This window comes from Apteryx rowi, unplaced genomic scaffold, assembly GCF_003343035.1.
Source record: "Apteryx rowi isolate R43461 unplaced genomic scaffold, aptRow1 scaffold_47, whole genome shotgun sequence".
Taxonomy (NCBI): domain Eukaryota; kingdom Metazoa; phylum Chordata; class Aves; order Apterygiformes; family Apterygidae; genus Apteryx; species Apteryx rowi.
Window position 1 is genome coordinate 2,345,331 of NW_020450727.1, and position 27,488 is coordinate 2,372,818.

At 56.6% G+C, this 27,488-nt stretch overlaps 1 protein-coding gene across 5 annotated transcripts in view; it reads left to right on the forward strand.

Moving 5' to 3' along the window:
• The window catches only part of TNS1 (tensin 1), a 53,238-nt gene extending 25,965 nt beyond the window's left edge, over window positions 1-27,273 (forward strand). For 3 of the 5 annotated variants that reach the window (XM_026078044.1, XM_026078041.1, XM_026078045.1), the window contains 15 exons: window positions 4,630-4,826; window positions 5,072-5,147; window positions 7,773-7,865; window positions 8,826-8,861; window positions 13,382-13,556; window positions 14,173-15,041; window positions 16,597-16,683; window positions 17,141-17,272; window positions 17,805-17,897; window positions 18,726-18,803; window positions 19,176-19,247; window positions 19,344-19,512; window positions 19,826-19,894; window positions 20,618-20,650; window positions 22,360-27,273. In XM_026078044.1, the coding sequence (XP_025933829.1) occupies window positions 4,630-4,826; window positions 5,072-5,147; window positions 7,773-7,865; window positions 8,826-8,861; window positions 13,382-13,556; window positions 14,173-15,041; window positions 16,597-16,683; window positions 17,141-17,272; window positions 17,805-17,897; window positions 18,726-18,803; window positions 19,176-19,247; window positions 19,344-19,512; window positions 19,826-19,894; window positions 20,618-20,650; window positions 22,360-22,504 (2,324 nt within the window). In that variant the 3' untranslated portion in view covers window positions 22,505-27,273. The remainder of the gene's footprint in view (window positions 1-4,629; window positions 4,827-5,071; window positions 5,148-7,772; window positions 7,866-8,825; window positions 8,862-13,381; window positions 13,557-14,172; window positions 15,042-16,596; window positions 16,684-17,140; window positions 17,273-17,804; window positions 17,898-18,725; window positions 18,804-19,175; window positions 19,248-19,343; window positions 19,513-19,825; window positions 19,895-20,617; window positions 20,651-22,359) is intronic. The other 2 variants (XM_026078042.1, XM_026078043.1) reach the window with 2 other exon arrangements.
• Window positions 27,274-27,488: the final 215 nt, after the last annotated feature.

Here is a 27,488-nt window from a genome sequence, read left to right on the forward strand (position 1 = left end):
GAGCTCCTCCAATGGATGGTGGAGCCCCTGGCCCTGGGTACAGACTCTCCCACCCACACTGGGCTTTGCTTCTCATTCAATCCCCGGAACTGTTGTCTGGTGGGTTTTATTTTTGTGCCATGTCCTGATGCTCACTCTAGCCCCTCAGAGCTTTGCCCCAGCCCTGGCTTGACCCCCGGGGAAACAAGGGCAGGGGTGCAGTTTGGCAAACCCCTGATTCAGCCAGCTCCTGGCATGGCAGGATCTTGCCTGCCCCAAACCTGGGGGCTTCCCTGCACGGGACTGTCCACAGCCAGGCAGTACAAGCTGCAAAGGCTGAATTTTAAGTAGTGTGGCTTTTGCAGGGCAAGCGCATGCCTTGCTCCTTGGAGGTGAATTTCCGCTGGGCTGCCAGGCCTGAGCGAGCAGTGCTGAGGACCTGCTCAGCTCCCATGCAGCAATCTGCAGGTTTTGCATCCATGCATCCCCAGGGCGGGCAGGAGGAGGGGGATGGAGAGGGGCTGGGGGCAGAGCTGGGGGACAGATGGTGAAGAGTGGGCTGGGGATTCACCGCTTTTGTGGGTGACTTCTCTCTCCCCACTAGCCGCCTTGGGTTTCTCCCCAGGAGAACCGAAGAGGTTTGAACCCTCCAAATCCTTGACTCAGAATAAAGTATTCTGCCTGTGCCTGTTTGCAGTGACGAACAGTGCTGCCGGCTGTGCTGTGCTGGGGACACAGCCTGCTCTTAAGCATCCCTGAGGCTAGGGACAAAGCCACCAAGCTGGCTGGGGGCAGATCGTGGCAGGGAGGATAGGAGCCCCGTGCCCGTCATGGCAAAGCCAGACTGGCCGTGCACATGCAGTCCTGACTCAGCTACTGATGTGGACCTGGCCATGAATTCCTCCAGAGGATGGGCTATAAAATCAGAAGCAGGGTTTATCTGGGCTTAATTCAGGGCTGCCCTGTGGCTGCCGAGCCTGGCATGCTGCTTTTGGCCACTGCCGGCACATGCTGTTCATGCCTCGAGCACACCTCTCTCACCGAGGGACTGTGCATCAGCCCCAGCTGCACACACAGATGGTTGCGTTGAAAAAGTGCCTTGGGTGGAGGGTAGAGGTAGACGTGGCTCTGGCCTGTGGGATGGACGAGAGTCTGACTCTGGCGGAGAGCAGTCCGGGGCGATGCCTGCTGCTGTGCCTCATGCAGGGAGGAATCAAGTTTTCACCTCTCTGGTGCTGGGCGTCCTGTGTCCCAGCCCAGCTGTTAACGGCTGGGTGCAGCATCCCCCGGCGCAGTGGGGACATAGTGCCAGATTAGCGAGTGAAACTGGCTTGCAGCAGGGGCGGCAGCGGCGGTGTGAGGCAGSGGGAGCAATGGGGGCGCAGCCTGCTGTTCGGCGTTTTGGCTGCTCTCGGAGCGCCGTGATGGGGAAACCTCGTTCGCGCAACCGGGCAGGGCGTCCTTGGGGAGTGTGAGCTGGCCGCGGACGGGTGGGCTGCGCGACGCCGTGCCCCTGGGGACAGTTTGCCCTGCCAAAGCCGGGCTGGGCTGCACATCTGTGGGGGGGCACACCAAGTGGGGGTAAGGACACTTTAATTTTCAAGAGTCGTTTCCAGCACAGAAATCACCCGGGGGGTCGGGGAAGCTGTGCTCAGAGCCTGGGTTTCCTCCAGGCTTTGCTGCAAGTGCCCTGCGATGTTTCCCACTCTCAGCTTCCGAACAATGAGTCCCTTTTTCCCCTCCTCCCTCCCCTCCCCGCCGTCCCCGTCTGTTTTCCATTTCTGGGGAGCAGAGAAGCAAAAGTCCGGTGAACTCATGGGTGTCTTGAGCGCAGGGCACAGAGAGCGGGATTCAGTGCCGCGCAGGCACTTGGCCGGTGCCCCCAAGCGCTGGCTGCTCCCGGGAGCTGTGGGGGCTGTGGCGGCTCCTGCGTCGCCCTGCGTCCTTTTGCCAAGCAGTTTTCCTCCAAGACCCGTGCACTGATTCCCACGTGGCCCCCTCCTCCCACCTCCTCTTGGCYGTTCTCCTTGGGGTGTCCAGCCACGTGCTCCCTCCCTGTCCCCTCTCCGCCTGCTTGGAGTCTGGGGACACCCACGTGCATCGCGGCCGGGTGGCACAGAGCCACGGCCGGTCCCTGTGCCAGACTGGGAGGCCCCATGCTGCAAACAAGTGATGTGCACTGACAGCCGTGCTCCAGGGACCTGGCTGTTGTGCCTCCTGAGTTAAAAAAGCAAGCAACGCGAACGCATGCAACTTGAGGTGGGGCCCAGTCCTCGTCTCTCTGCAATGCTCAGTCTCTGCAGCTCACTTTGGGATAGGCCGAGGGATGCTCCCAGTGGTGTTCTTGCAGCTTGTGCTCATCCACGAGCGTGCAGGACACAACACTCGGTGCATGAAGCAGAGAGAAGAAAAGAAAATGCAGAGCTTTGCTTTATTTTTTCCCCATTTATTTTCTTCCTGTGCTTGCAACTTAGGGGTTCATTCGCTTAGAAGAAGAAGTGGAGCAAAAGATTTAGGATGGCAGCTTACAGCGCTCCTGATCGGCCGCCGTGTCTGCGTCACAGCTTCTCAGAGCCCCTTTCCCGTCCCCCTGTGCTCACCGACGGCCTTTTTAACTGCCTGGCCCTGCCCCCCGGGCCGGGGCCCGCCGCCTCCCGAGCCACCGAGCACCTGCAGACGGGATCGGGGAGTTGTGTTTCAAAGCCGCTCTTAGTGGAATTTTCCAGGCCACCTCTGCTGCTCGAGCCAGCCCCGCTGGCGCGCGGCCCCCGCCTCTCAGCCCGGCCGCTTCTCCCCAGAGCGGTGATTTTATTGTTGTTGCCATTAACTGCACTGATTATTTGGAAATGCATCCACCTCCCTCACTAGCTCTGAGCCCGTCCCCGGGCCAGGAAAACTCTGACGCCGCTTGCACACGGCTTTGTTAGCGAGCGGTATGCGCAGAGAGAGAGGAGAGGTCAGCGGGCCCGAGGAGTCAGTGCCGTTCGCAGCCCCAGAGAGTGACGGGAAGCAGCTGATGGCTGGTTTTTCTCTGCGAGCCCGTGGGAAAGGAGTTGGTGTTTGAAAAGTGCATTTCCTGGAGAATGATATTGTCCTTTGATTTATTTATTTATTTATTTATTTGGCGTGCTGGGTCGAGAGGATTGCAAGCGCTCTCTGGCTCTGCAGGAAAGGCTGAGGGGACAGTGCTGTCGCCTGTGCCAGCCCCCACGTTGCCGTTCCTGCTTGCTGCGGCATCTCCCTGCTACCGCGGCGCTCTGGCTGGGGTCGCGCTGGAAGCTCAGGGGTACGGCCGGGGGCCACGGGATGTTGTCGGCCCCTCTCTGGGGCAGGGCGAGCAGCGGGTCTGAAATGGGGGGGTTGCCTCACTGCCGCGTGGGTCCCAGGGAGCAGAGGGACTGCAGCGYGGCTCTGAGTTGCACCCATGATAACTCTGTGCAGTCTCTGCTGAGGCTTCCTGCACCAAACCTGGCACCATGGCTGATTTGGGGAGCTCCTGCTCGGAGCACAGCCTGTGCCAGCCCTGGGTGCCAGTTAACCTCCTTGTGAGGGGAGCTCCAGCGTGGGGCCAGCTGGAGTGGACCTTACGTCTGGGCCTTGCTGGGCACTGGGAGAAATGGGATCCCATCCTTCATTCCAGCCCTCCAAGCACCCTCTGCCCCATGCTCGCTTTGCCCCATTCCTYGGCTTTCTCCCCCTCAGCCCTGCTCTGTGGATGAGCTAGGATCTCTGGTGGGACCTATCCCACATTTCCCTTCAGTGACTTGCTCACTCCCTACTTCGCCACTGGGACTAAGTGCCCCTTGGCCCTGCCCCATGCAGCAGGCGATGCTTTGCAAGGTAATTGCCCTCCTTTTGTTGGGGGCATAAAAGGGGAGAGACCTGGAGGGAGATGGAAAGACCGGTCTCCCATGTTAGAAAAACTTGTGCTGGGGAGGCAGGGGAGCAGCAGTGGTTTGCTGTGATTCCCTGCCCCATCCCTCTGCGTAGCCCTTCCACCTGCCTGGGTGCTCCCTCTGCCTTGGGGACTTGCTGCAGAAACACACCTTTTCCTCTGCTGTAATTGAAGCCACTTCTGGCTGCAGGAGCAGGGATGCAGCCCAACACAGCTCCTCCAGCATGGGGGGAACTGGCCCTCTCCCCCGCGAAGCACCTGCTACCCTGGGGGCAGATCCTGGCCCTTGTGCAGCCTGCAGGTCCCCACGTGCTTTGGGGGCTCGGGCAGGCAGCAACCCCCTTGTTCTGTTAGCCGTTGCCGGCTCTCCGGGCTGTTGGAGGATGCTCGTACCCACCATAGCTGGTGCTGGGGGATGCTCTGCCCAGCTGAATACTAGAGCCAGGCGGTGCTTGGGAAGGCTAAAGCAGTGATCTGGATGCTAGCCACAGAAAAAAAAAGCAAGCCTGGCTTGCTTTTCTGCTCAGCTATGGGCCACTGCTTTAGGGAATATCCGATCCAGCTTGAAACGGGCCGTGCCAGGGGGTTAGATGCTGCCCTGAGATGGGGCCAGGTGAAGCTGCCGTTCCGGCCGGACACAGCCCCGGGGAGGCCTCTCGAATCAGCCTTCTGTCAGCCCTGGGGAATCTCTTCCTGGTCCCCGGCTCAGCTGGTGTCTCCTGACTGCATTGCCCGCCCTGTGCTTGCCCCCGCAGGGGTGCAGTCTCGGGAGAAGCCTCCAGATGAGAGCGCTGTCCCTGCCCGCAAACGGCCCCCCAGCGAGAGCCACTATGAGAAGAGCTCACCGGAGCCCAGCTCGCCGCGCAGCCCCACGGTCCGTTCGCCTGTGCACAGCGTCTCGCCCGAGGTGGTCAGCACCATCGCGGCCAACCCTGGAGGGAGGCCCAAAGAGGTGCGATCAGGCTCGGCTGTGGGTGGGCAGCTGGTGGGGGGAGATGGCTGGGGAGGGGGAGGGCCTGAAGATTGCTAGTGGACCTTTAGCATCCACAGCATCCCATGGCAGGAGGTTCAGGGTTAAGTCATGCTTTTTGTGGTGTTTTTTAGCAGGGAAGATAGGAAAACCTTCCCCTTGCTCCCGGTGTCCTGGAGGTGCATGTTGTGGGGATGGGACTGACCCTTTCTCTTGCTCTCGTGCAGCCTCACCTCCACAGCTACAAGGAAGCCTTCGAAGAGATGGAGGGTGCCTCCCCCACCAGCCCACCCCCCAGCGGCGGTGAGATTTCTCCCCCCACCCCAGCCTTCCCCGTCTCGCCACAAACCCCTTACTCCAACCCCTGTAAGTGCCGCGGCTCCGGGAGGTGGAGGGGCTCAGTGGGTGGCTTTTGGCAAGCCAGAGAGATGCCAAGGGTCAGACAGCTCCAGGCTCCAGACATCCACCACCATGTTCATCACTCCTCCTCTCTCTCTCTCTCTCTCTCTTCTCCTTTCTCCCCTTTGCATCCCACCGCCTGCTGGTCCAGTGCCTCCTGCTGCTCCGCAACATCCCACACCCGGCACCTTCCTCTTGGCTTTTCCCTGTCCTCCATGCACTGGGGCAATTTGCAGCAGGGATCCTGAGGCTGGAGGGGAGAGAGGTGGCAGGGTGTGCAAGACAGCATTGGTCCCCCCCACCCACTCCAGCACCTCCCCATCTTTCCTAATGGCACAGCATAAAACCAGAGACGTTGCTGTAGCGGGAGAGCGGGGGGAGGCAGGAGGGGTAGGATAGATGCTCGGGGCAGTCTCTTACAGGCAGTGTCACTTCTCGCTCACTATTTCCAGTGCAGGAGGGGCCGAAAGGCTGGGAGGTATTTGCAGTAGCATGGCCCTTTGCATGTGGTACTTCTCCGCTCCTGTTTCCTTTCTGACTAACCCTGACCTGAGTCATGGTGGGTTTGTGTGGACTGGGTTTGTCTGACCAGCTCTAGTGGCAAAGCCCGATGTGGAGCAGCACGTCAGCACAGCGGGACTCGGGCTGGAGCAGGGCAACAGAGCAGCCGCTCAACTGGGAAACCTAGCAAGGCTGGTCACAAAGATGGCAATTCCCCCCAAAACTTTTGTGGGATGAACGCTGAGAGATGCACTGGTGCTGGAGATGCTGGTGCTGCCTGCAGCCCCCTCCGATGCCATATCCTGGTCCCAGCTGGCAGCACTGGTTGCAATAGGTCCATCCGCCCCGTTTAGCTTGTCCAGGCGGGCTCATGAGGCTGTTTCCTTCTGTGGCATTGCTGCTTCTCCTCTGCAACATGCAGATGTCTGAGCCYTGTTTCATGGGATGCAGCGAATGGAGTGTGGGAGTGTCCCCGGGGTATCTGGCAGCTGAGAAATGTTCCAGGGGGACATGGAGAGCTTGGCCCCGGGACGGGAACTCCTTGGCAGGGGGACAGTGGCTCCTGGGGATGAGTCACTCAGAGAGGTGATGGGAACGGCCTCACTGCGGAAGTGCCGCTGAGGCCGTGTGCCTTCTCGAGCGCCAGCCGGGGAGGCCTGGGAAGTTTGAAGCTGAACCTTTCAGGCTTAGCCAAAGTGCCACAGGGGGGATGCGGGAGCGATTCCCCTCCATGGGGAGACTGCTGTCCTCAGGGGAATTCCCAGCTGTGGGAGGACCCCACAGTTTGTCAGCCAGCGGAGGCGCAAGCTGACACGTGGCTTGCGGCCGACCAGATTTGGGGAAATCAGACAGCCATCAGGGCCGGGGAACACATTGCCGTCTCGCCCTTGCTTGGTTTCCCAGTGACTTGGCTGCAGAGTTGCTCCAACCCAAGGCAGCCGTGAAGACGTGGCCTCTGGGGGGTCTGGCTTTCCTCCGTAGCTGCCCACCACCCACCGCCTCCCAGACTTGGGTGCTGCGCCCCAGCTGTAAGTTGGGACATTCAAACACCACCGAGGAATGTGCCCTGAAACTCTCTCCAATCGCTCCTGCTGGACACAAAACGCCTCCCTGCGTAGCCTTCAGCCACTTCCGTGCTGAAGTCTCTTCCGGCGGATTAGAAAGCTGGATTGTTTGTGGATCTGGTAAAATGCAGCATCAAAGAGACAGGAGTCAAACCCATGGGGTGGGATGGGGCAGGACGCACAGTCAGCTCGGAGAGACTGACTGTACTGCGGTTTGCCTGGCACATCCACTGTTTCCGCTGCACCCTGAAACCATGCCTCCCAGTACTGCCAGTGCGTTCATATCCGTACCCATACATGCATATACAGCTCTGCCATATATGTGTGTGTATGGACACACACCACAAACCACATGTGCATTTCCACCTCTCAGGGAACATGCCATATACGATCATCCTCACCTGCCCGTCAAGCTGTTCTGAAGAATGTGGGATTTTTCTGAGAGTCCTGCTGCCTGTTTTGTGGGTGTGATGAGCTGCTCTGGGCCAGCCCAGCCTCAGCACAGCCAGATGGGGATTGGAAGGGGGGGTTGACTGTCTGGGAGAGCTGGCGGGGGGAGGTGGCTGCCCTTGTAGGTGTGACGAAGGAGGCTTGTGCCTATGGTAGGACCCTTCCCTTATGGGGACACTGCTGGGACGTGGGGTCTGGGCCTGCCCCAGCAGGAATTGCCCCCTCTCTCTGGCCTGCCATTCCTGGGGAGGCTGCTTGTTCCCAGGCACCTCCTGCCCTGTGTGCATCCTCAAACGGAGAGGGGGACCAGTGCTGTGTCCCAGGGTGTCGCTTCTGACAAGGGCTGGCTCCCTGTCCTGCGTCTCCTCTTCCCCTTGAGTGGCTGATTGCAGCCAGTGGAGGGAATAGGTTGTGGGGGGCTGCAAACTCCCAGGCAGCGACACCACYGACCTTTCTGAAGCTTTATTTGCCATCCCTCTGTTAACGCTGTTGTTTTTCCCTCCTGTGCCAACAGTGCGTTCTCCACCTGGCCTGGCCAAGACCCCGCTGTCRGCACTGGGGCTGAAACCCCATAACCCAGCTGAGATCCTGCTGCACCCGGTGGGAGGTGAGTGTGGGGCTGGGGTTGCAGGCGCTGGGGCTGGAGGTGGTGCTCCATGGGGGACATTCATGGGGATACCCCTGGAAGGTCCCTTGGCTGGAGAAGGCACTTCTGCCTCCTGCTTTGGGCCAGGCAGCCCTGGGGGGCTTGTAGCTTTCCCTAGGGCCTCTGGGACCATTTGCTGATGGGGGAGCTCAGTGCAGCTGTGGGAGGCTCAGCCCAGCAGGGCCATATGGCAGGGAATGTGTGGTTGCATTGATCAGCTCCCCATTACTGGAAGTCTTTGCTGGCGGAGGCTGAAAAAGCCCGGCTTCCTGTCTCCTCCTCAGCCTGCTCCTCCCTTGCTCCCTTCATCCCTCCTCCTCCCAATGCAGCTGGAGAGGGTTTGCTTTTTCAGGAGCCGAGCCTGTCAGCCAGGACAGTATCCAGAGCCCTCTCCATCCCAGAAACAGGTCCCTGAGTGCAACTCCAGCTACCCCACACTGGGCTCACTCAGCTGTGCTGGGGACACATCCCAGAGCTGTCGGCTAAGCCAGACACCTTGCTGCTCCCCAGCACCCAGCCCCTCCGGGAGGATCTCAGAKCTGAGAGCCCCTCTGTGACCTGGAGGGGAACGGCTTGACTGATGCTCTCCTGGTATTTGCTGGGTTTTTCAGAGCAGCTCTTTGTGGTTGCTCTCCGCCAGGCTGTTCCCATTTCCCCACCCCAAACCAGCCCCCTCAGGTCTGGAAATCACCTCTGGGATGCGAAGCTGGTTGCAGTCATCCCAAGGAGCTGTCTCTGGGGTGCAGGGGCCAGGTTGGGTGCAGGATGAGGAAGGTGTGGGTCCTTTCTTTGCTTTCCATGTGCCCTCATCAAAGCAAGGAAAAGCCTCTAAACTCAGATTTCTCTCTCTCTCTGTCTTACACCCCCCTTCTTCCATTTCTCCCCCACATCCCATCACTCCCCTGCTCCTCCATCTTTCAGAGCTAGAAGGGGAGGCGGGAGTTGACTCTGGCGAAGGTAAGAAAGGCTTTTCTTTCTCTGTATCTCTTTTCCCCACTCCTTCTGACTGTCTGGGCCCATCACTCAGAGCAGGCTAAAGCTGTCTGAGATACCAGGATTCCCTTTGTTGGAGGGGGCCCCTAAGTCACTCTTTGGAAGTGATTTAGGAGCCTGAGTCTTGCTGATCCCATTCCCTTTTGGGAAGGGGAGTGTTGTGTCTTGTGATGTGGTTGGATTCTCTGATGTCTCTGATGCATGGAGTAAAGAGGGGCCGATGCTTTTCTAGCCCCTGGTGTTGGGAGTTTCTCTCTGCGGTGTAGATCCCCAGTTACTGCAAAAGGAGCTGTGTGATTGCTGCAGTCTCTCCTGGGCTTGCACCTCACTCCTGCAACCACCTGGTCCCAGGAAGCACRTGGAGGTCTGTTGCATTGGGTGGCAATGGTCCAAGGAGGCTGAAAGCTCTTTGTCTGCGAATGTGGCGYGTGATGTCCTCACTGGAGACACACTGCAAAAGCTGGCACGCCTCAGCCAGCTTCAACCAGCCCGCCTAGGGGCTGCGAGCGACAGTCCCGTTTCCAGGATCCTTCCCTCCCCCTCTGGCTGTGCTGCTGCCATTTGGAGGAGAGCGAAAATAAACCAAAGTGCAGCACAAAAGGTCACAAGGCGCAAAGGCTGCAAACGTGCTGCTGGCTCAACTGGGCGCCAGCTCATCCTTTTGGGCAGTGGCGAAGCACAGACAGCCTGCGTGCATCTGTTGCCAGGCTGGCACAGCGGTGAAAAAAAGGTGGCCCAAATTCCCACAGCTGCGTCCACCTCCCTCCCCCAGGCTGTGCGTCTTGGCAGAATGCTATGGCATGGGCTGAGCTGGGACATCCTCAGTGTACTCATTGCCCGCGGCCTCCATCAGCTAGGTGGGTTTGCACAGCCTCCCATGCAGGTTTGGGTGCTCTGCTGATCATGGAGGTATTGCATGGCTCCAGGATGGCGTGTGTCCTGGGGCAGCAGAGGCTTTGGGAGTGCCTGCAATTACCCAGTGTGCCAACTTCTATCTAATCGTTGTTGGGTGGTTTTATGTTCTTGTTTAATGAAAGTTCAGGCCTTCAGGGCCAGGATGGGAAACTGTTTGTTCAGAATCCTTTTCAGTGAGAGGATGTCTCTTTTCAGTATGTTTGGTACGTTTTCCCGTGCCCCCTGGGAACAATTAGTATTTCTCCACAGAAATTCCTTGAAATACAAATATCAGCCTAAATGTGAACATTCTGGAGATACTGGAGAAAGAGTTTCCTTAAGGAAAATAACAAAAAAGATCTTCCATCTCCAGAATTTCCAGATTTTTCAGTGCTGGCTTCTTGGATGCCTCAAAGGAAGAAAAGTGGAGATAAAAATAGGCTTTTCTCCCAGATTTTCCTTCTAGGCTTTTCCCAGAAACTTTAACTTTTCACCCTCCAAAGACCSAAATATCTCTTCTCTCCTTCTACCAAAACCCTCAGGGATCAGACAGAAAGGAGCTTGAACTACACGGCTTCTCTGGTCTCACGATTCTCCAGCCGCTTGTGTGATGGTTAGCCTTGGTGAGGACTTTCGGCAACCCCGTGCTGATGGGGCTGAGTAGCCATCACCAACCTCTTGCAAAACTTTCCTTCTTTTAGCCTCTCAGATAACATGATGGCTTTAATGGGGCTGGGTCCGCAGCCCTGAGCAGGGACTGTTGTTTTGGCCTAAGGGAGGTGGTGGGAGCTTTTCAGATGGCATGTCTTGGTGTGGGGACAGTCAAACAGCAGTGCTGATGTGGGGCTTGAGTGGTGGTCTGCTCTGTGCCATTTAGCAGGGTGCAGCTCCTCTGAGCCCAGGGCACCTCTGTACCTCAACCACATGCTCCACAAGGATCTCTGTCCCTCTGGGATAGGACCTGGTCAGCAGATTGCAGCCTGCCTGGCTTGTGCCTGGGTCTGGGGTCTGGGGTCCAGGGCAGGAGAGCAGCTGTGCGGATGCGCTGGCAGTGTGTGAGGTTAGAACCTGGCTGCCACCTCCGAGGAGGCTTTAAAAAGACCGTCACAGTTGCTGCATTGGGTATTTCTGGCAGGAGCGCAGCCCCCCTCAGATTCGGAGAGGGTCTGGCACACAGGGAGCTCCTCTCGGGCAGGGATTCCCGAATGGCTGCCCACCCCCGGATGACTCATGGCCTYTCTATTCTCCCACCGTCTTCCCGTCTCCAGAGCCTCTTCCAAGAAAACATGAGGAAGCGAGATCGGATTTTTCAACCTAAAAAAATCCTGCCTAAAACTTCCCAGTTTTTTTTTTTTCATGTGGTGAACCAAACCACTCAGACGTGTGCCCACAGTTGCGCGCCCGCCCTCACTGTCACACACCTATGCTTGCACACCCACTCGTGCTTGCCCACCCATGCTCCTGCACGCTCACGCTTGGGCTTTCCCTTGCCTGCTGTCCTTCTCGCTGAGCCCCTGGCTCCTGCCTCACGTTAGTCTCTCTACATTAGCAGGAGGGGCTGGTATTTTTGCAGCCGTTTCGTCTTAACCTCTTGCAGGCTGACTCATTTGTACTGTCTGGCTAATTTTAGTCYGGGGTGGGGACAAGGGGGGAGATGTGTGTAGTTGTGAAATTAATTTAATTACCTAAGCAGCGATGAGTTTCTTGCAGCTGCCTTGGAYGTCCCCCCTGGATGCCAAGTGACTTGTCGCTGTCACTCTAAGCCTTATGTCCTGCCTCAGCCATTGGTACCCAGCCCATGTTGACGTCGCTGGGTTTTCAGCTCAGATCTTTCCTGGGATGGCTGAGGAGGGCTGGGCAGGGAGATGAGCCCCGGGGGATTGACTCATCCTCCCCTGTGTGCAGATGGGGCACTTGCTTTGATCCTCAGTGCATGGAGACGCAGGGAGGGAAGGAGGGAGGGCTGTGACAGTCATTTTCCTTGCAACTCCCCTGGGTTCAGCTCTGAACACTGCTGTGCATTGGCACTGCTGGCTGGAAGCAGGCTGTCTTGCCTGCAGGATTAGCCAGAGCCTGGTTGTTATGACTAATGATAATAATAACGTTTGTAATGCTAATTACTACTGCAGAGCTGCCTAGGGCATGGCCAGCCTGGAGCTGGCCATGCAAAGAGCTGGTGGAGCTGAGGACCTGTGAGGATGCCTGGCCCAGAGCGTTTCACACYGGCCGGTGATGTGGTCGGGCAGGGAAGGTATATAGGAAATAGCAGGAGGCGAGTGTCACGGGACCTACTCGCCTCATGTCCGGTGCCACCAGCCCAGCCCCAGTTCTGAAGAGGGATAGGTCCACTGGGTGCTGTGTGTCCCGCATGGGGCAGACTGGGGATGGGGACAGTCTCCAGGCCCTATTGTGCTCTCCAGCATCCTGGCCTTGCTCGAGGCCCAGAGCTGGTGAACACCAGGGCTTTGCCCGTGGTTTTGCTTTGGGTGTTATGCTCCAGCGCTGGGCACCAGAAGCAAGCACAGAGGCAGTTCATGGCACAAGAGTCGTGTGAGGCAGCCATGCCTCCTGGTGAGGTGTGAAATTCCTGCAGTGCCATGGAAGAAAGAGGTTAAAGCTGAAGCCCCTTCCTCCATCTTGGCTGGTGGGTGCTAACGTGAGGCTGGCCATTGCTGGGGGGGCATCCACGCGGTCGGCTTCACCCAGCCTCGATGGCGCAAGAACAGATTTGGTGCCTTCCCTGCTCTGCACTGAAGACAGGGGAGAAGAAATCCGAGGTGGAAGGGGAAAAGGAGATGGAGGGCTGGATCTGCTGGCCAGCTTGGCTAGGCTGCTGACAGCCAGCCCAACCTGCTATTCCAGGCATGGGACAGCTCAGCATCTCCAAAGGAAAACTGCTTTTTCCGAGCGTGCTTACGGAGTCATTTCAAGTTGGAATGGGGAGAAAGTGTTGAATGCTTCAGCAGAAATAGCTGGGGCTGCTGCTCTGGTCTCTGCCGTTGGAGATGGCAGGGATAGGTGGGCTGCACAGGACAGGGACCGCGGGGCATCATTGTCAGTCCTGCCGTGAGTCAGCATGGGCTGGGCTGAGCCACCGGCTCTATTTTTACGGGTTAAGGATGAGTGTGGAGCACGACGTGTGCTGTTTGGCATCCTGGCTGGAGAGGGACACTGATTCAGAGCAGGGCGGAGGGACAGTGGTGTCAGAGTCTGCAGTGAGGCTGAGTCACACTGCAGAATGGGACCATGGCCCCGCTCACTCTGGGAAGGAGTGGGCATGGTCCCGCCTCCATGTGTGCTTGCTGGGGGCTTCGGGAGCTCTCAGAGTAACCTTGAAGCCCATACAGGGCCCATCCTGTCTGTTTTTGCACAATCCCCTGGAGATGGGGGAAGGAGACAGGCAGATTTGTTTTAGTCTGGGTAAAATGATGGGGCAGAGGGACAGGGGGAAATGTGCAGCTGGAGGAGCTTGGGTCAAGCACCTTCACTGATTGAAATGGGGCGACTGGGAAGGGCACAGCCCTGTTCCCACACTCTTGCCAGCAGCGCGAGCTGCAGGCTCATCTGTTTCCCCTTCCCTTCTGCCGCAGAGCCCAGGAGCTACGTTGAGTCGGTGGCACGGACGGCCACAACAGGCAGGGGAGGGAGCCTGCCGACCGTCCAGCCGGAGGCCACAGAGGCACCCGCCAGGAATGGCGCCTTCTCCAACTCCTTCGCCACCCCCAGCCCCATCTCCACCAGCAGCCCCATTCACAGCGTGGACGGGTAAGAGAGCAGCGGGCAGGTCCTCATGGCTCTGTGTGCCTCTTTGCCAGCCGGCAGTGCTGGGGGCTCCTCTGCCATCTACAGAGGCGGTGGTGACCTGACACTACCCAAGGAGTTGGGTCAGTGGTGGTCACTGGGCCCTCGGCAGCATGTCGCTGGGAATGTGGCCCCTGGAGCGGGAGGAGGGACTGGGTCTGTATTAACGCCGCTCTGGGCTGGGCTGAGCATTCATCCCTTGCGGTGCAATGTAGCCCTCCGTCCCCAGCCCCTCTCCACCCCTGCCCGGTGCCTGCCACTGTCCCAGCCTGTACAGGTGGCAGGGAGGAATCAACCAGGTGTTTTGCTGGAAGAAGAGCTAGGAAAAGGCTCTGCCTCCCAGAAAGCGACATATTTTGGGTGGGAATTGGTGTGTGTGCGGGAACCGAAGCTGCCTCCAGTTGCTTTCACATGGCTGGCAGGTCCTGGGCTGTCGTCCTGCTGCTGCCACCTACCAACCCAGTGGCTCGCTGACTCCATGCCTCAGTTTCCCTGTGCACTGCTTGGAGATGTGGTGCCAGCGAGCAGCCACAACGAGCACCAGCAGCTGAATCCTTCTCCCCTCCCCATCTCTCCTCAGAGCCTCCATCCGCAGCTACCCGTCGGAGGGCAGCCCCCACGGCACAGTTACGCCTCCCCACACCTCGGCCGAATCTGCTTACCGGTCACCTGTTGCTTCCCAAATGCCCTCTGCTCACAGCAGCTACCAAAACTCGTCTCCGTCCTCCTTCATTGCGGTCCAAGGTAGTGCCCCAGGCCCAACGTACAGCGGCTCTGACTACCCTGACAGCCGTGGCGGCCTCCCGCTGGATTCCCAAGCTCGGCCACAGCCGCAGGTCAGCGTGGTGGGCATCCACACGCTGCCGGGGAGCCCCCGCACCCTGCACCGGACAGTGGCTACCAACACGCCGCCCAGCCCGGGCTTTGGGCGAAGAGCGGTCAACCCCAGCRTCACGGGTGCTCCCGGCAGCCCTGGCTTGGGCCAGCACGCTGTGGCAGCCCACAGCAACCTGGTCGCGGCACCAGGGAGTCCCAGCCTGGCCAGGCATCAGGCTGTGGCGGCCGGCCCCCCTGGCAGCCCCGCGTACGGCTACACCACCCCGGAGGAGAGGCGCCCAACGCTGTCTCGGCAGAGCAGCTCCTCCGGCTACCAGCCTCCCTCCACGCCGTCCTTCCCCGTCTCGCCGGCATACTACCCCGGCACCAGCACACCCCACTCCTCCTCGCCGGACTCGGCTGCCTACCGGCAGGGCAGCCCCACACCGCAGCCCGCACTGCCCGAGAAGAGGAGGATGTCGGCCGGGGACCGCTCCAACAGCCTGCCCAACTACGCCACCATCAATGGCAAGATGTCCTCGCCCCTCTCCAGTGGCATGTCCAGTCCCAGTGGTGGCAGCGCTGTGACTTTCTCCCACACCCTGCCGGACTTCTCCAAGCTCTCCATGCCAGGTAAGGGACGCCCARGGCCTCCTTCCCAGGGAGACAAGAAAAAAGAAAAAAAAATAGGAGAAACTTTTGCTTCTCCTATTTGGCATGTCTCGAGTCTCCCTTCCCTCCCCTCTCTTTGTCCCTCTGGCTCTCCCCTCTTCTTCACTGGTGAGCGGGGAAGTGGTTGTGGCTGTGATTTGATTTACTCCTCCTGTTGGTGTAGAAACCCACGGCACTTCTGGGGCTTGGGCCACTTCCTGCTTTTTCTGCTTTTCAAAACAGCAAATCCAAACAGGAAAATACTGACTTAGCATGAGAAGCAAACTTGCTGTCATGCTGGCATAAACAGTGCGGGAGTTTGTGTACAGGGAGATCAAAGCCCTGGGAGGCCGCTCACATCCGCGTGGCCTTTCTCCCCCGTGGGGACTCACCGACCCCGGAGCCCCATTCCCTGCCGGCTTCGCCCYGGAGAGACCCTGCTGCAGTGCATCCGGGTGGCCTCCTTATTTTGAAAAGCCATGCTGTGCCCTGGGTGCCACTGCGCCTGAAACCCGTCCCCCTGCCCTTGTTAGGAGACACCTCCGTGACGCCAAGATTGGGTCGATAGGGTGAGGGGAATAAAGCGCCGGCAGAGCGGCGGCTCCGGCGGCTGGGTTGGTTTCGCAGCCCTTTGTGGACTCCCTGGCTCCTGCGATGGCCGCATTGCTCATGTTTGCTGCGGGCTGCCAACCTTGTGGGCTGCGGGGAGGAGGGACGTTTCCGAGCCACAAAGTGCGAGTGTGAAACCGTAGCAATTAGGGACCAGGCTGGAGACTGGAGCGAACCCTCTGCAGGTGACTAGAYTGCAACGGGCCGATAACGCCAGGGATGTTATCTGACCCGGCCCGGCAGGTTGTTTGCTTGTCTGTTTGTGAAAAGCAGGTGGTTAGAAATGTAGTGTGAGCAAAGCAGAGGTTTCATAACGGGAGCGTTGGGGTCCCATCAGGGCCATGCCACAGACAGAGCGTGGCGAGGTTTGGCCACGCTGGGGCTGGGGACCAGCTGCCTTTCCTGGGGGGTATCTGCCTGTCTCGGTCCTCTGTGTAGAGCAAAGATAAGGCAAGGGATTTATTTTTATGATGGATCAGCCAAATCTTGATCACTGGAGAGCGGTAAAGAGCCTCCAAAGTCAGTGGATCTCCCCACTGCCCTCTGGAGATCCCACCTTTTTCCTCAGACAGCTTTTATTCACCTGGCTGGCTAACTTTTAAATGATGAATGACTTTTTTTCTCAGCATATGTGCAGGATAAGCTCTTCCCTGCATAGCCTTTCCAGGCTTGTGCCTGGGTTTAGCTTTAGGTGCAGCCCCGCCTGCTCCAGGTGAAGATCAGTCTGCCTGTTTGTTTGGACTGGAGCCTGCCATGATCTGAGGTTAAAGCAATATACTGGGGCTAAAATGAAGTGAAGATATTAATACTCCTGGAGATCATCTGGCCATGCTCCACTGCAGGCAGGAGCTACTAAAAACTCATACAGGGTTTTATATACAGCGTCTCTTGACTTTTTTTCTTTTCTTTTCCTCTTTCCTTCCTGCAGACATCAGCCCTGAGACTCGTGCCAATGTCAAGTTTGTCCAAGATACTTCCAAATACTGGTACAAACCAGAGATCTCCAGAGAGCAGGGTGGGTAAATATCTTGGGGTGAAGGATTCGGCCAAGAGAGCCTCATTTGAGACTCAGGGTGCACCACTGCATTGGAGGCTGGAGTTGGAGATAGCTGCAGGATTGTGGGGGCTAAAAAAGAATTTCCTGAGGGAAAATCCTGGGGCTGGGTAGGGAGTGAAGATGGACTGGGGATGCTGGGACTGTGGGAGAGGGAGGTTTGAGGCCCAAGTCAGCTGCAGGCTTGCATGAYGTGGGCTCCCTAAACCTTCCCCCTTTGAGCACCGGTCTCTCCCTGGTGTGCAGTGGAGCTGTGCAGCTTGGCGTGTGAAGCACCCAGATCTTGCACAGATACTGCTCAGAGGGGTCTCAGAGCTGGTGCAAGTGAGCTCCGCATCTTGACCACCACCCGCTGGTTTCAGAGAGCGCGTTGGCTCTGTGCCTGCCAGGCCTGAGAGCTGCCTTTCTCTCTCTGCAGCCATCACGTTGCTGAAGGACAGAGAGCCAGGGGCTTTCATTATCCGCGACAGCCACTCCTTCCGGGGAGCCTATGGCCTCGCCATGAAAGTAGCGTCCCCACCTCCCACGGTCATGCAGCAGAACAAGAAAGGTATTGTGTGCCCTTCTCATTCCCACGCCGAGATGCTTTCTATTGTTCGGCCTGTGGCAAGCGGGCAGCCGGGTCTGCTGAGTATGGTGTGCCCTTGGGTATGTGCTGATGTGGCAGCATACCTCCTTCCCTCCCATCGCTTCCCTAGTCCTCCCCTCCGGTGGCACGGGGAAGCACTGGACACTGTCTGCCCTGAGCTGTGGAGGGCTTGGGGGCATTTGTAACTGGTCCTCGGCATGGAGAAATGGGCACAGCCCTACAGCCCAGCAACACCCCAGGGGAGCCTGGCTTGAGGTCAGCCCTTTGCAAAGGACCTGATACAAGGCAGGTGTGCAGAAAGGCACAGCCCCCTCCCTCGAGCTGGGGATGCGCCAGAGTGCTGGCTTCCTGTGGGATCTCGGGGTGGCGGGATGAGAGAGGCTGGAGGGGACTGCTCCCATAGGTGAAGGATTGTGGGCAGCTGGCAGGGAGAAGGAGGAGGAGGAGGAGGAGGAGGGTGGCTCTGGTGCGAGAACCTCCCATCTCTTCCCAGGAGACATCACCAATGAGCTGGTGAGGCACTTCCTCATCGAGACCAGCCCACGGGGTGTGAAACTAAAAGGATGCCCCAATGAGCCCAATTTTGGTGAGTGTCCCCATGTGCTTTCCCATCTGCAGGGCTGGGAAGGCCTTTGCTTTGCTGGACTATCAAAGCAGGGCAAGCAGGTGTCTGGGAGAGCCCCTGCCTCTGCCACAGCCACTTGTTCCTGCATAACTGAGTCCTGCAGGTGTTGGAAGCAGGGCCCTAAGAAGCCTCTGGTGTCATGCATGCTCATGCATGCACATGTGTGCACACTTCTGTGTGCATATATGCACAAGCACTTACCTTCATGCATGCCTAAATTTAACTGAATACCCCTGTATGCACATGAACATGACACAAYGCACACAAATGCACCAATATGCATACCTACACGTGTGTGTGTGCACACACCTGAACATAAAGTGCACACCTGTGAATGCACATGTATTTTCACCTATGCACAGACACACAGGTGCCTGTCCATGCACATCTGTGTGCATGCACACAGACCTAGTGCCCTGCATGTGTACACAGAGATATACACACAGAGCAGACATGCATGTGCACACAGCTCCCCTCATGTGCCTGTATGTACACACAGTCACATGCACACATCCAATGGCATGCACATACACATGCTGCTTGGTCTCCTGCGCATGCACACACATGCAAATGTGGGCATGTGAGTGCACAGGGTTGCACAGACTTTGTCAAAGTGTGTGACAGAGCCTCAGCTTTTTGGGGGYAGAGTGAGAGGAGGAGAAACGATGCTGTTGGGCAGGGTGAAGGGCGGTGACTTCCCTTGTTCCAGTTATCCCGTGGCTAATGTGTTCCAAGGCAGGGTAATACATGTCCCCAGCCCCGTGCTGATTGTCTCCTGTCTCTCCCCAGGGTGCCTCTCGGCTCTGGTGTACCAGCACTCCATCATGCCCTTGGCCCTGCCCTGCAAGCTGGTCATTCCTGACCGAGGTAAGAGCCAGGCTGAGAAGGGAGCAATGGGGCAGCATTGTCCCTCTGCAGCTTGAGATGGGATCTTGGTTCCTCTGCCAGCCAGAGCCACGTTCAGGGCTGTATTTCCCCAGCAGAGCCAGTCCTGGGGATGTACCCACTCTCATCTCTGTGCTGGGGGCTGTGCTTCCCCGCCGTTCTCCTTACACCCCTGTGCTCAGACAGTTCAGATCCAGGCTGGGCTTTTCCCTCGGGGTGGCGTGCTGGGAGCCAGCATCCACCCTGGGATCTGATGCCCAGCAGTTGGAAAGGGAATAGTGCGTCTCCCCCCACAGCCTGGGCTGCTGGGGACTTTTCAAGCAGGGAGAAGCAGTGACATCTCCTCTCTTCTAGATCCTACTGAGGAAAAGAAAGACGCAGCGTTGGCCACCAACTCTGCCACGGACCTCCTCAAACAGGGTGCGGGTGAGTAGGCAGGGGCTGCCTGGAGCCCCGCTGCCATGGGGCGAACATGGCCTGGAGCAATTGCTCACCCCATGCCTGCTCTGTCTCCTCTTCCAGCCTGCAACGTCCTCTTTATCAACTCAGTGGAGATGGAGTCGCTCACGGGCCCCCAGGCCATCGCGAAAGCCGTCTCCGAGACGCTGGTCGCTGACCCCACRCCCACTGCTACTATCGTCCACTTCAAAGTATCTGCTCAAGGCATCACCTTAACAGACAACCAGAGGAAGTAAGAGCTCCCAGAGCTGCGTCCCCGGGTCCCCAGTGCCCAGGCATGTGTGGGACTTGGGTACCATGCTGGTAGCTGATTAGCTGTGACCCAGGGAGCATGTTGGCGAAGGACATCCCTGGGATGGCATTAGGCTGCTTGTAGGCAGGGATGAGCTCTGCCCTTGACTCCTGGAGCATCCCAGGGGAGACCTAGGGAAATGGCCCCCATGCTGATGAGGGCTCAGCAGCGATGGGCTGGTCCTGCTTCAGGCCGTGATGGTGGGGCAGAGGTGGGGGGCTCTCTGACTGTGGCTCCCTGCCTTGTGTTTCAGATTGTTCTTCCGACGACACTACCCCCTCAACACTGTCACCTTCTGCGACCTGGATTCTCAGGAAAGAAAGTGAGTGCCCTAGCCCAGGGGGAGCTCATCCCCCTGCCCTTCCCCTCCATCCAGGCTCCTGGGCTGCTTGGAGCAGGGTCTTTGCTTGCTCGGTCCCCCTTGCTCTGGAGAAGGGCAGGGATGGAGGGTACCCTCAGATACCCTGGGGAAACGCCAGCTTTTTGTGGTGACTTCTTGGTGTCTCCAAGCTGGGGGAGAGGTGCATCATCTTTGGATGCCARTTTACCCCCTTGGCTAGGTAAGGATCAGCTAACAGCCATGCTCATGAGTAATACTGGGGCTGCAAGAGCTGAGCCTGGAGCTCACAGCTCCCCAGCCGAGAGTCAGTGCTGGGCTGGAGGGAGGGGGCAGGCACCTTCGAAGAGTGCGGAGAAGGATCCTGGGCTCTGCAGGGCAGTCTGGTTAAGCTACTGTGGCCTCTCTGCTTGCAGCTGGGTGAAGGAGTGGGGTTGGGAGGGAGAGGCTGTGGAGAGCCAGCCCATCCAGATATGTGCACAGGCGTGCCTCCCCTGTGCACCCCTGATGGGCATGGCTGCAGACCATGGACCAGCTTGCGGGCGCTCCTGGGACTGCCATCTTTTTCCAAAGCACCAAACCTGTGAAAAATCCAGGACATCCCTGTGTCTGCATGGTGGTCCCCAGTGGGGTTGGTTTGGCAAACTATCTCATTGCTCTGTGGGGTGCAGCAGATGCAACTCCTCAAACCTCTTCTTCTCCTTGCAGGTGGACTAAAACTGATGGCAGCAACCCAGCCAAGTAAGTGCTTTCTGAGCTCAGTTCCTCTCAGCCCCCATTGGGGTGGCCCCTGCTTGCATTTGAGCGTTGGTTCCAGCAGGCCCTGACTGGGGATGCTCTATGCAGGGTGGACTCTTGATTGGCCATGAGATCCCCTATCCAGCCATGGCAGGCCCCTGAGGAGCTGCCTGGCACAGTGATGCCATCCTTCCCAATACATCCCCTGCATGCAAGCGATGTGGAGCTGGTCCGGCAGGCACTGGCACAGGGACCCTGTYCCACAGTGTGGAGGGATGCTTCCAYGGTTGGTGTCCCCACTGCCCTCTATGGGGAACAGTTTTCCTGGGCGCCGGGAGTTGGGCAGCAAATGCTAAAGGAGGAAACAGGTTCCTTGAGCTCACTGGGCTTTGCTAGCTTGTCTCGGGAGGGAAAAGAGCCTGGGACGCGTGATAGTGTGACAGGCCAAGCAAGATGGGAGAGAAGAGGTCTGTGGGGATGTGAGCAGGCAGGAAATGAGTGTGGTGTAGCCTCCATCCGATGAAGAGCTTTCCCACTCTGGGGTGGTGAGAGGCCGTTCCCCAAGGGACAGGCTCAACTCCTTGCTGCAGGAAAGTTTCACCCAAGCATGTGACCATGGTCCTGGGGACTCAGTAAGCATCTTTTGGCCCCAAATTCCTAGTCAGAGCAGGTACAGACCACACTGAACTGGCCTCACTGGAGACCGTCCTGGTGCCATTAGTGGGAGACTGGCTCATAGAGCAGAATGGCAGGGTAATATTAACCACATGTGAACCATGCAGTGCCATGATGACCCTGCTGGCTCTTCCCTTCCTTTCTTCCTCCTTCTCCTGAACCACGGGAGCACAGAGTTGCCAGCTGAGCCCAGTTCCAGGGCCTAATTCCCACTAATTTTAGCCATTATCTTAGCAAAGGGGTTTTTATTAGGATGCCCAGCTGCTGGGATATTTCCCCTCTTCAATTAGAAATGCCATGGCCTGGGCCTGTCTCACATTCTGTTCCCCTGTATTTATAACTTGAGTTTGCATGTTCTAATTAAAAAAGGGACATTTTATTCACTAAGGGAAGGATAGACAGGAATAACTGCATGGTCTCACCCAGCTCTGTGTGTGGCAGCACATGGGTCTGCTCTCCCCATGTCCCTGCATGGCCTTTCCAGTGTTAGAGGATCTCCCCAGTGCCTACCCCAATGGCTGGCCAGTCACACCTCTGTGGTTTCACCCAAAGGGAGGCAGTGCTGTGATCATTTAGAAGGTCTCTTCTTGGGGACAGCCTGGGGGAGGGTGACGGGAATGGTCAGAGCAAAGGAGCCAGGAAGGTTTGGTGGAGAGATGCTGGAAGGGAAATGCAGTGCTGGGCCTCAGAGAAAAGGCAGCAAAGGGAAGGGTAGGCTGGTCTTCATGTAGGCTGGTTGTCAAGATGTCTCACATGGTGTCATGCGGGATGGAAGTTGAGAGGGTGAAGCTGGACTGGCCCRTACAGGAAGAGTCTGGTATTGCCCCTTGAGTGAGCAGAGCTGGCAGCCCACGAGATACCCCTCAGAAAGGGTTTTGGGCAGAGCCCTGGGGCAGAAAGGCTTGCAGACAGCTGCCTGGGGAGCCCCAGGCTCCCCACCAGGGATCAGAGTTCCCTGTATTGCTTGCATCAGTCGCTGCGCCTCCCCCGATTTGTTGCCGGGGACCTCTCTGAGCCTCTCACCTTCTCCCACCCAGGCTCTTTGGCTTYGTGGCCAGGAAGCAAGGGAGCACCACAGACAACGTTTGCCACCTCTTCGCCGAGCTGGATCCGGACCAGCCAGCTGCAGCCATCGTCAACTTTGTCTCCAGGGTCATGCTCGGCTCCGGCCAGAAAAGATGAGCCGGCACTTGCGGGTGATTCTTGAATTTTGGAGAAGGACTTGGAGCTGATCCGAGAAGGAGTGCAAGGAAGTGCATTGTGGGAGAGGGAAGTGAATCGGGGGGGAGAAAGGGTTGGAATTTTGGAGGAAAACAGCAAACAACAAAAAAACCCAACAAAACCCCTAAGAACTCAACACAAGCCAAACACACACATAGAGGAATCAAAACCACGCACCTATGTAACAGAGCCACAGAGGCGCCCAAGGGGGAAGGACGTGGATGCATGTCCCATCGCAGGGAAGGTGACCAAATCAAAGCCGGCAGCRAGAGGTGCATTCTCAGCTTTTGGCATTGCGGTCCTGAGGCTGGACCAAGCGGTGATGTTCGCTCTGGACTGAACATGGGATTATGACTGACATGTGACATCTGGAAAAAAGAAGCCACCAGCAAAACCCGCAAGAGAAACTCCATCCCAACAGCTCTGTTTGCAAACATCTGTTGTGTGTTTGAAACAACCCATAGGAAATAAAACCCTGCCGGCACGTAAGCCAGGTCTGCAGAACAACGGAGGAGATGCCTGTGGAAACCTTTCCTTGCCTGGCTGCAGCAGAGGGTCCTTGCGGGCCCCTGTGCTTCTCCCCAAACCTGCTCGCTGCCTGGTGACTTGCTGGGGCACATGAGGGCTTGGTCTCGAATCCTCCCGTTCCCTGGGAGTTTGGCCTTGGGYTGATTGCTGGCCCAGAGCCTGGTCAGAGTCCAGGACTGGTCACAGGTGAGCGGTATGAGTCCACCCGGAGAGGGGGAATTGCAGCATTTCCACACACCTCCCCAGGCGTGCTTGTGCTCAGCCACGTGCCTGCCGCATGCGGCATCRTGTCCGGGGGCTCTGGCCGCTCTGCGCCTGGGAGAAGGCAAATGCACACCGGGAACTTTCTGGGTTGATCTAGAGTCACCTCCTGTCCTGCCTTCCCTTTTTCCCTCCTGTCACTAGTCCTCTTTGGCAGTTTTCTCCTGCGGCCTGTCACATTGTTCTCTTAACAAAAAGAAAAGGAAAGAAAAATATTGTAATAATAATAATAATAATAATAATAATAGTGGATGCTGGCACAGGTGGGTTTTCTGTGCAAAGCAATGGACCCGTGGCTAGCCCTATCTCTCTCTTCAGAGATGTGCAAACAGTTTTTAAATTGCATGGACGTTCAGTTGCACGAAAGGCGAATGACTACAAGTAACTGAGGCGCTTTTTACATTTTATTTTGGAGGCCACGTTAAAAAAAAAAAAGGAAGAAAATTAAGGAAAAAAAAAAAGGACCTGCAGTCACTGGGCAGATTTGGCTTGGTGGGGAGGTAACAGGTCCTCCGACAGGCAGCCCGCTCGGCCTGTGCATCCCCCCCGTAGTTGGCCTGCTGGAGGCTTGCATCTCCGAAAGTACTGTCGTTTTGCAGCGATTTAGGTGCCGTCGGCTTTTCCCTTCGCTTCAGGAGGTTCGTGCGGGGCGAGAGGGGGTGAAGGGTGAGCAGAGCAGCCGGGTCTGGCAGTGGGGGAGCAGGTGGAGGTCCCCAGCCCGTTGTGCTGCCCTGTGGGGTCTGGCTGGAAGTGGGGACACAGGGGGCACAGAGTGCCCTGGTCACACGTGCAGGTCCAGGGGCAGGAGGAATAGTCTGGATGGAGCCGCTGGGTTATTGAAAACAAGGGCTGAGCCCCCTGCTATGAACATCCTCCACTTAGAAGCCCCCCGAGCCAGAGGGGGACAGCCATGCCGCCGGTATCCCAACCTCCTGGGGTGTTGCGGCAGGGGTGCGGATGCAGCGACCTAACAGACGTGCTCTGCATGGGGGCAGGTGCCAGGCAAATGCCAAAACCAAGAAATCTTCAGTGCAAAGTGGCCCAGATGATAGGCTGTTGGGGGCAAAAATTTGAAACAGTGCTACAGCCCTGCAGAGCCCCCCAGAGAGCTCGCCTCCCTCAGACCGCCCCTGCCTTGATAGCTATAATATATATATGAGCTATACTGATAAAATATTGTAAGCTAATGAAATTTTAAGGAGGAAGAAAGGTTAAATTTACACTCCAAAAAATATTTATTTCTGCCATATTGCTTTCTGCGCATCATATCTCCCCCATTATATCCGCCTCCCCTCCTCTCCCTGCCCTGGGGGAACACCTGCACGTTATGAGAAAATCAAGAGCAGGGAAAATGCTACCAGGGCAAAGCCGCGGCTCTTGAGTCGAAGAGGGCGACGTCGGCCCTTCCTGGGCGTGGGGCCCTCTGAGTCCCCCCCTTTCCCCTTTCGGCTCCCCCTGACCTGCTACTGCTGGGAGCTGCAGAGCATGCGAGTGGCGAGCGCAGCGGGCGGGCATGCGTGTGACYGCGAGCGTGTGCGTGTGCATGTGCGTGTGCGAGAGAGCGAGCGAGCGAGCGAGCGGCGTGAGCGCGCAGAGGGGGCTTTCGTTGCTGGAGACTTGTTATAAAGCATTGGATATGGAGCGGGGAGTTGGTTGCGAGACTGCAGCAGGATGGGGGGGTGTCGGGGGGGCTTCCCCCCCCCCGCCGCTGCTCCCCGTCTGCATGGATGTGAGGATCTTTTAATTTTGACGTTTCAAAAGCGATTCCCTCCTTCTGCGAAATTCAAGCAAGATGAAAAAAGAAATCTCACCCGTAATCTCCTCACCCTGCCTTTAACCAATTAGAGAAACACTGTGTCTATAGATATATAAATATATATTTTTGAAAGTCTCTATTTTTCAGACTTCATTTTCTCACCACTAAGAAAGAAAAGAGATGATAATAATGTAATTTTATTTTAATCTGCTGCCTCGGAAACTGGTGCTTGAAACTCCTATTCATCTTTTTCTCCCCATAAAATGAAGCAGATTAAAGCACCCCAGAGATGTCACGTATAAACCGACCACAGCAGATACCTGCCGATAACATCATGCCTGCTTTGAGCTGTGACCTGCTCACGGCTTAAATACTAACTCACTAGCTGAAGACAGAGATTTAGACCGTGTCCAAATCTCGAATACTAATWAAATCGTCTGACGATTATATATATATTTTTAACACAGAGCTAATCACCTTCCAGTGGCATAGCCAGGTGTTTGTCAGCTACCTTTAAAGGCACTTTTCTTCTTTTATCTCCTTTTTTTAAGTTACATTATCATGTGTAACTGCTCTTTCTGTCCCCAATTCCCTGGAAGAGACCGTCAGCTGGTGTTGAGGGGTCACCCAGGTCCCTGTGCCAACCGGGGCCGGCGGGGACCTAGTACCATGTTGATATTTTTCTTTACGAAAGGGACAGAAAAGATTCTTTGKTTTTTCTTTGGTTTTAAATGCAGTCATGGTATTTGAGATTCGAGCTTGTGCGAGTTAAGCCCAGCATATGTTTCGTTGTAATCACACTGCCGTTTTCAGCAGCCGGATGTTATCTCTCTCTCACACACACAGACACATCCCTCATTCATGCACAAAGAACTGCATATATTCTTGCCAAAGATATCCTTAAAAACGCACTTTTCCCCCCCATATATATATATTTTTTTTGCGTGTGTAAATTTATTGTATGTGCTCTTTTTGTGTTGGTTTGTTCTTTGGAGAACCCCTTTACCACCCCTCCTCCCTTTGCTGTCGATTTTGCTGCCAGAAACACTCCCGATGGAGGTTCATTTGCTGTGTGTCCCAAAAAAGTGGGCGATCCGTCGCAGAGCTGACCCGGGGGTGGGGGATCCCGCTGGCTGAGGACCGCGAGGCGGGTGGTGCCTGGCCCTCCCCATGGCATGTGAAACATGGGGTGCCTGTTCGCGGCACCTGCCTCCCCTGGAAACAATTTTGGGGGAGCATCCGTGTCATTGCATGCTGAAGGGKTGTGCGGTGGACCAAAGGGGGTCCCAGATTCTCACGGTCTTTCCCGTGGGCAAAAGTCCCCTGTGCCCGGTGTGGAGAGGGGGACTCGTTCCCCATTTATTTAAGCAGCCAAATCATGCAAGTTCAGGGTTGCTCTGGATGCAGCAGTTGCCGCCTGGATCTCCCACCCTGGAGCACAGGGGGCACCGGGCTGGCCTCAGCCCCCTCTGCCAGCCCAGGGCCACGTGCCTGCTCAGCCCAGCCTCCCAGCATTGATTTTTTCATCAAGTTTGAAAGACTGAACCAAAGGGCAAAGTGCGCTGGGGCTGAGCAAATTCCCACCCAGCAGGTCGGGCGGGGAAAGGAACCAGTTGCCTCAAAAACCCAGACAGCAGCAGCAGCAACAAAAAGCAAAACCTTCCCATTGGAGCAGGCAGGAAGATCAGACAGCAAAGGAGCCCGCAGGGGCTTGTTTGATTTCGTTCGTTTGTTTTGCAAATTGTGAGGTTGGTTTGGGGTTGCTATTTTTTTTTCCTTAAAAAGGAAAAAAAAAAAAAAAAGGAAAAGGAAGCAACCCGATGTTTCTGTTGGTGGATCCTGTGCTGCCGTGTTACGCGTGTTATTTTTGTTTTTGTCTTTGTTACTTTGGGAACGTTACAGATTTATTTGCTAATCAGTGTTAATGAACAGTTTAAAACTTTTAGACTTTCCCATTTCTGTGTATTTATATAGATGGAAAAATACGTTATATTTTGTATCTTTGTGCCCAATAATGTGGTTGCGTGTGTAAAGATGACTTCGGTCACACCATGTCCATGTGCGAATGTGACTCTGCTTTCATCTTCCCCTTTGTACAGATGTCTGATTCTTTGCAGTTCATTGTATGGCTTTATAAAGTGGTAAAAACAAAAATCAGTTATATAAAATATACTGTTGCTTGGAATGCCAGCTTGGTGTCTGGATCACTGGAATTGTATCTTGAAATTTAAGGGAGTGCAGGAATAAATGCTCTATTCTTTTTGCACAGGGAAAAATCTGCCGGGTGCCGCGTTTTCTCCGGGCTGTCTTTTCCTCGACAGCGGATTCGGGGCCCCAGGACAGACGCGTGGGGTGGGCGTGGGAAGAAGGAGGGGTTGCTCGGCTTGTTGTCAGCCTGGG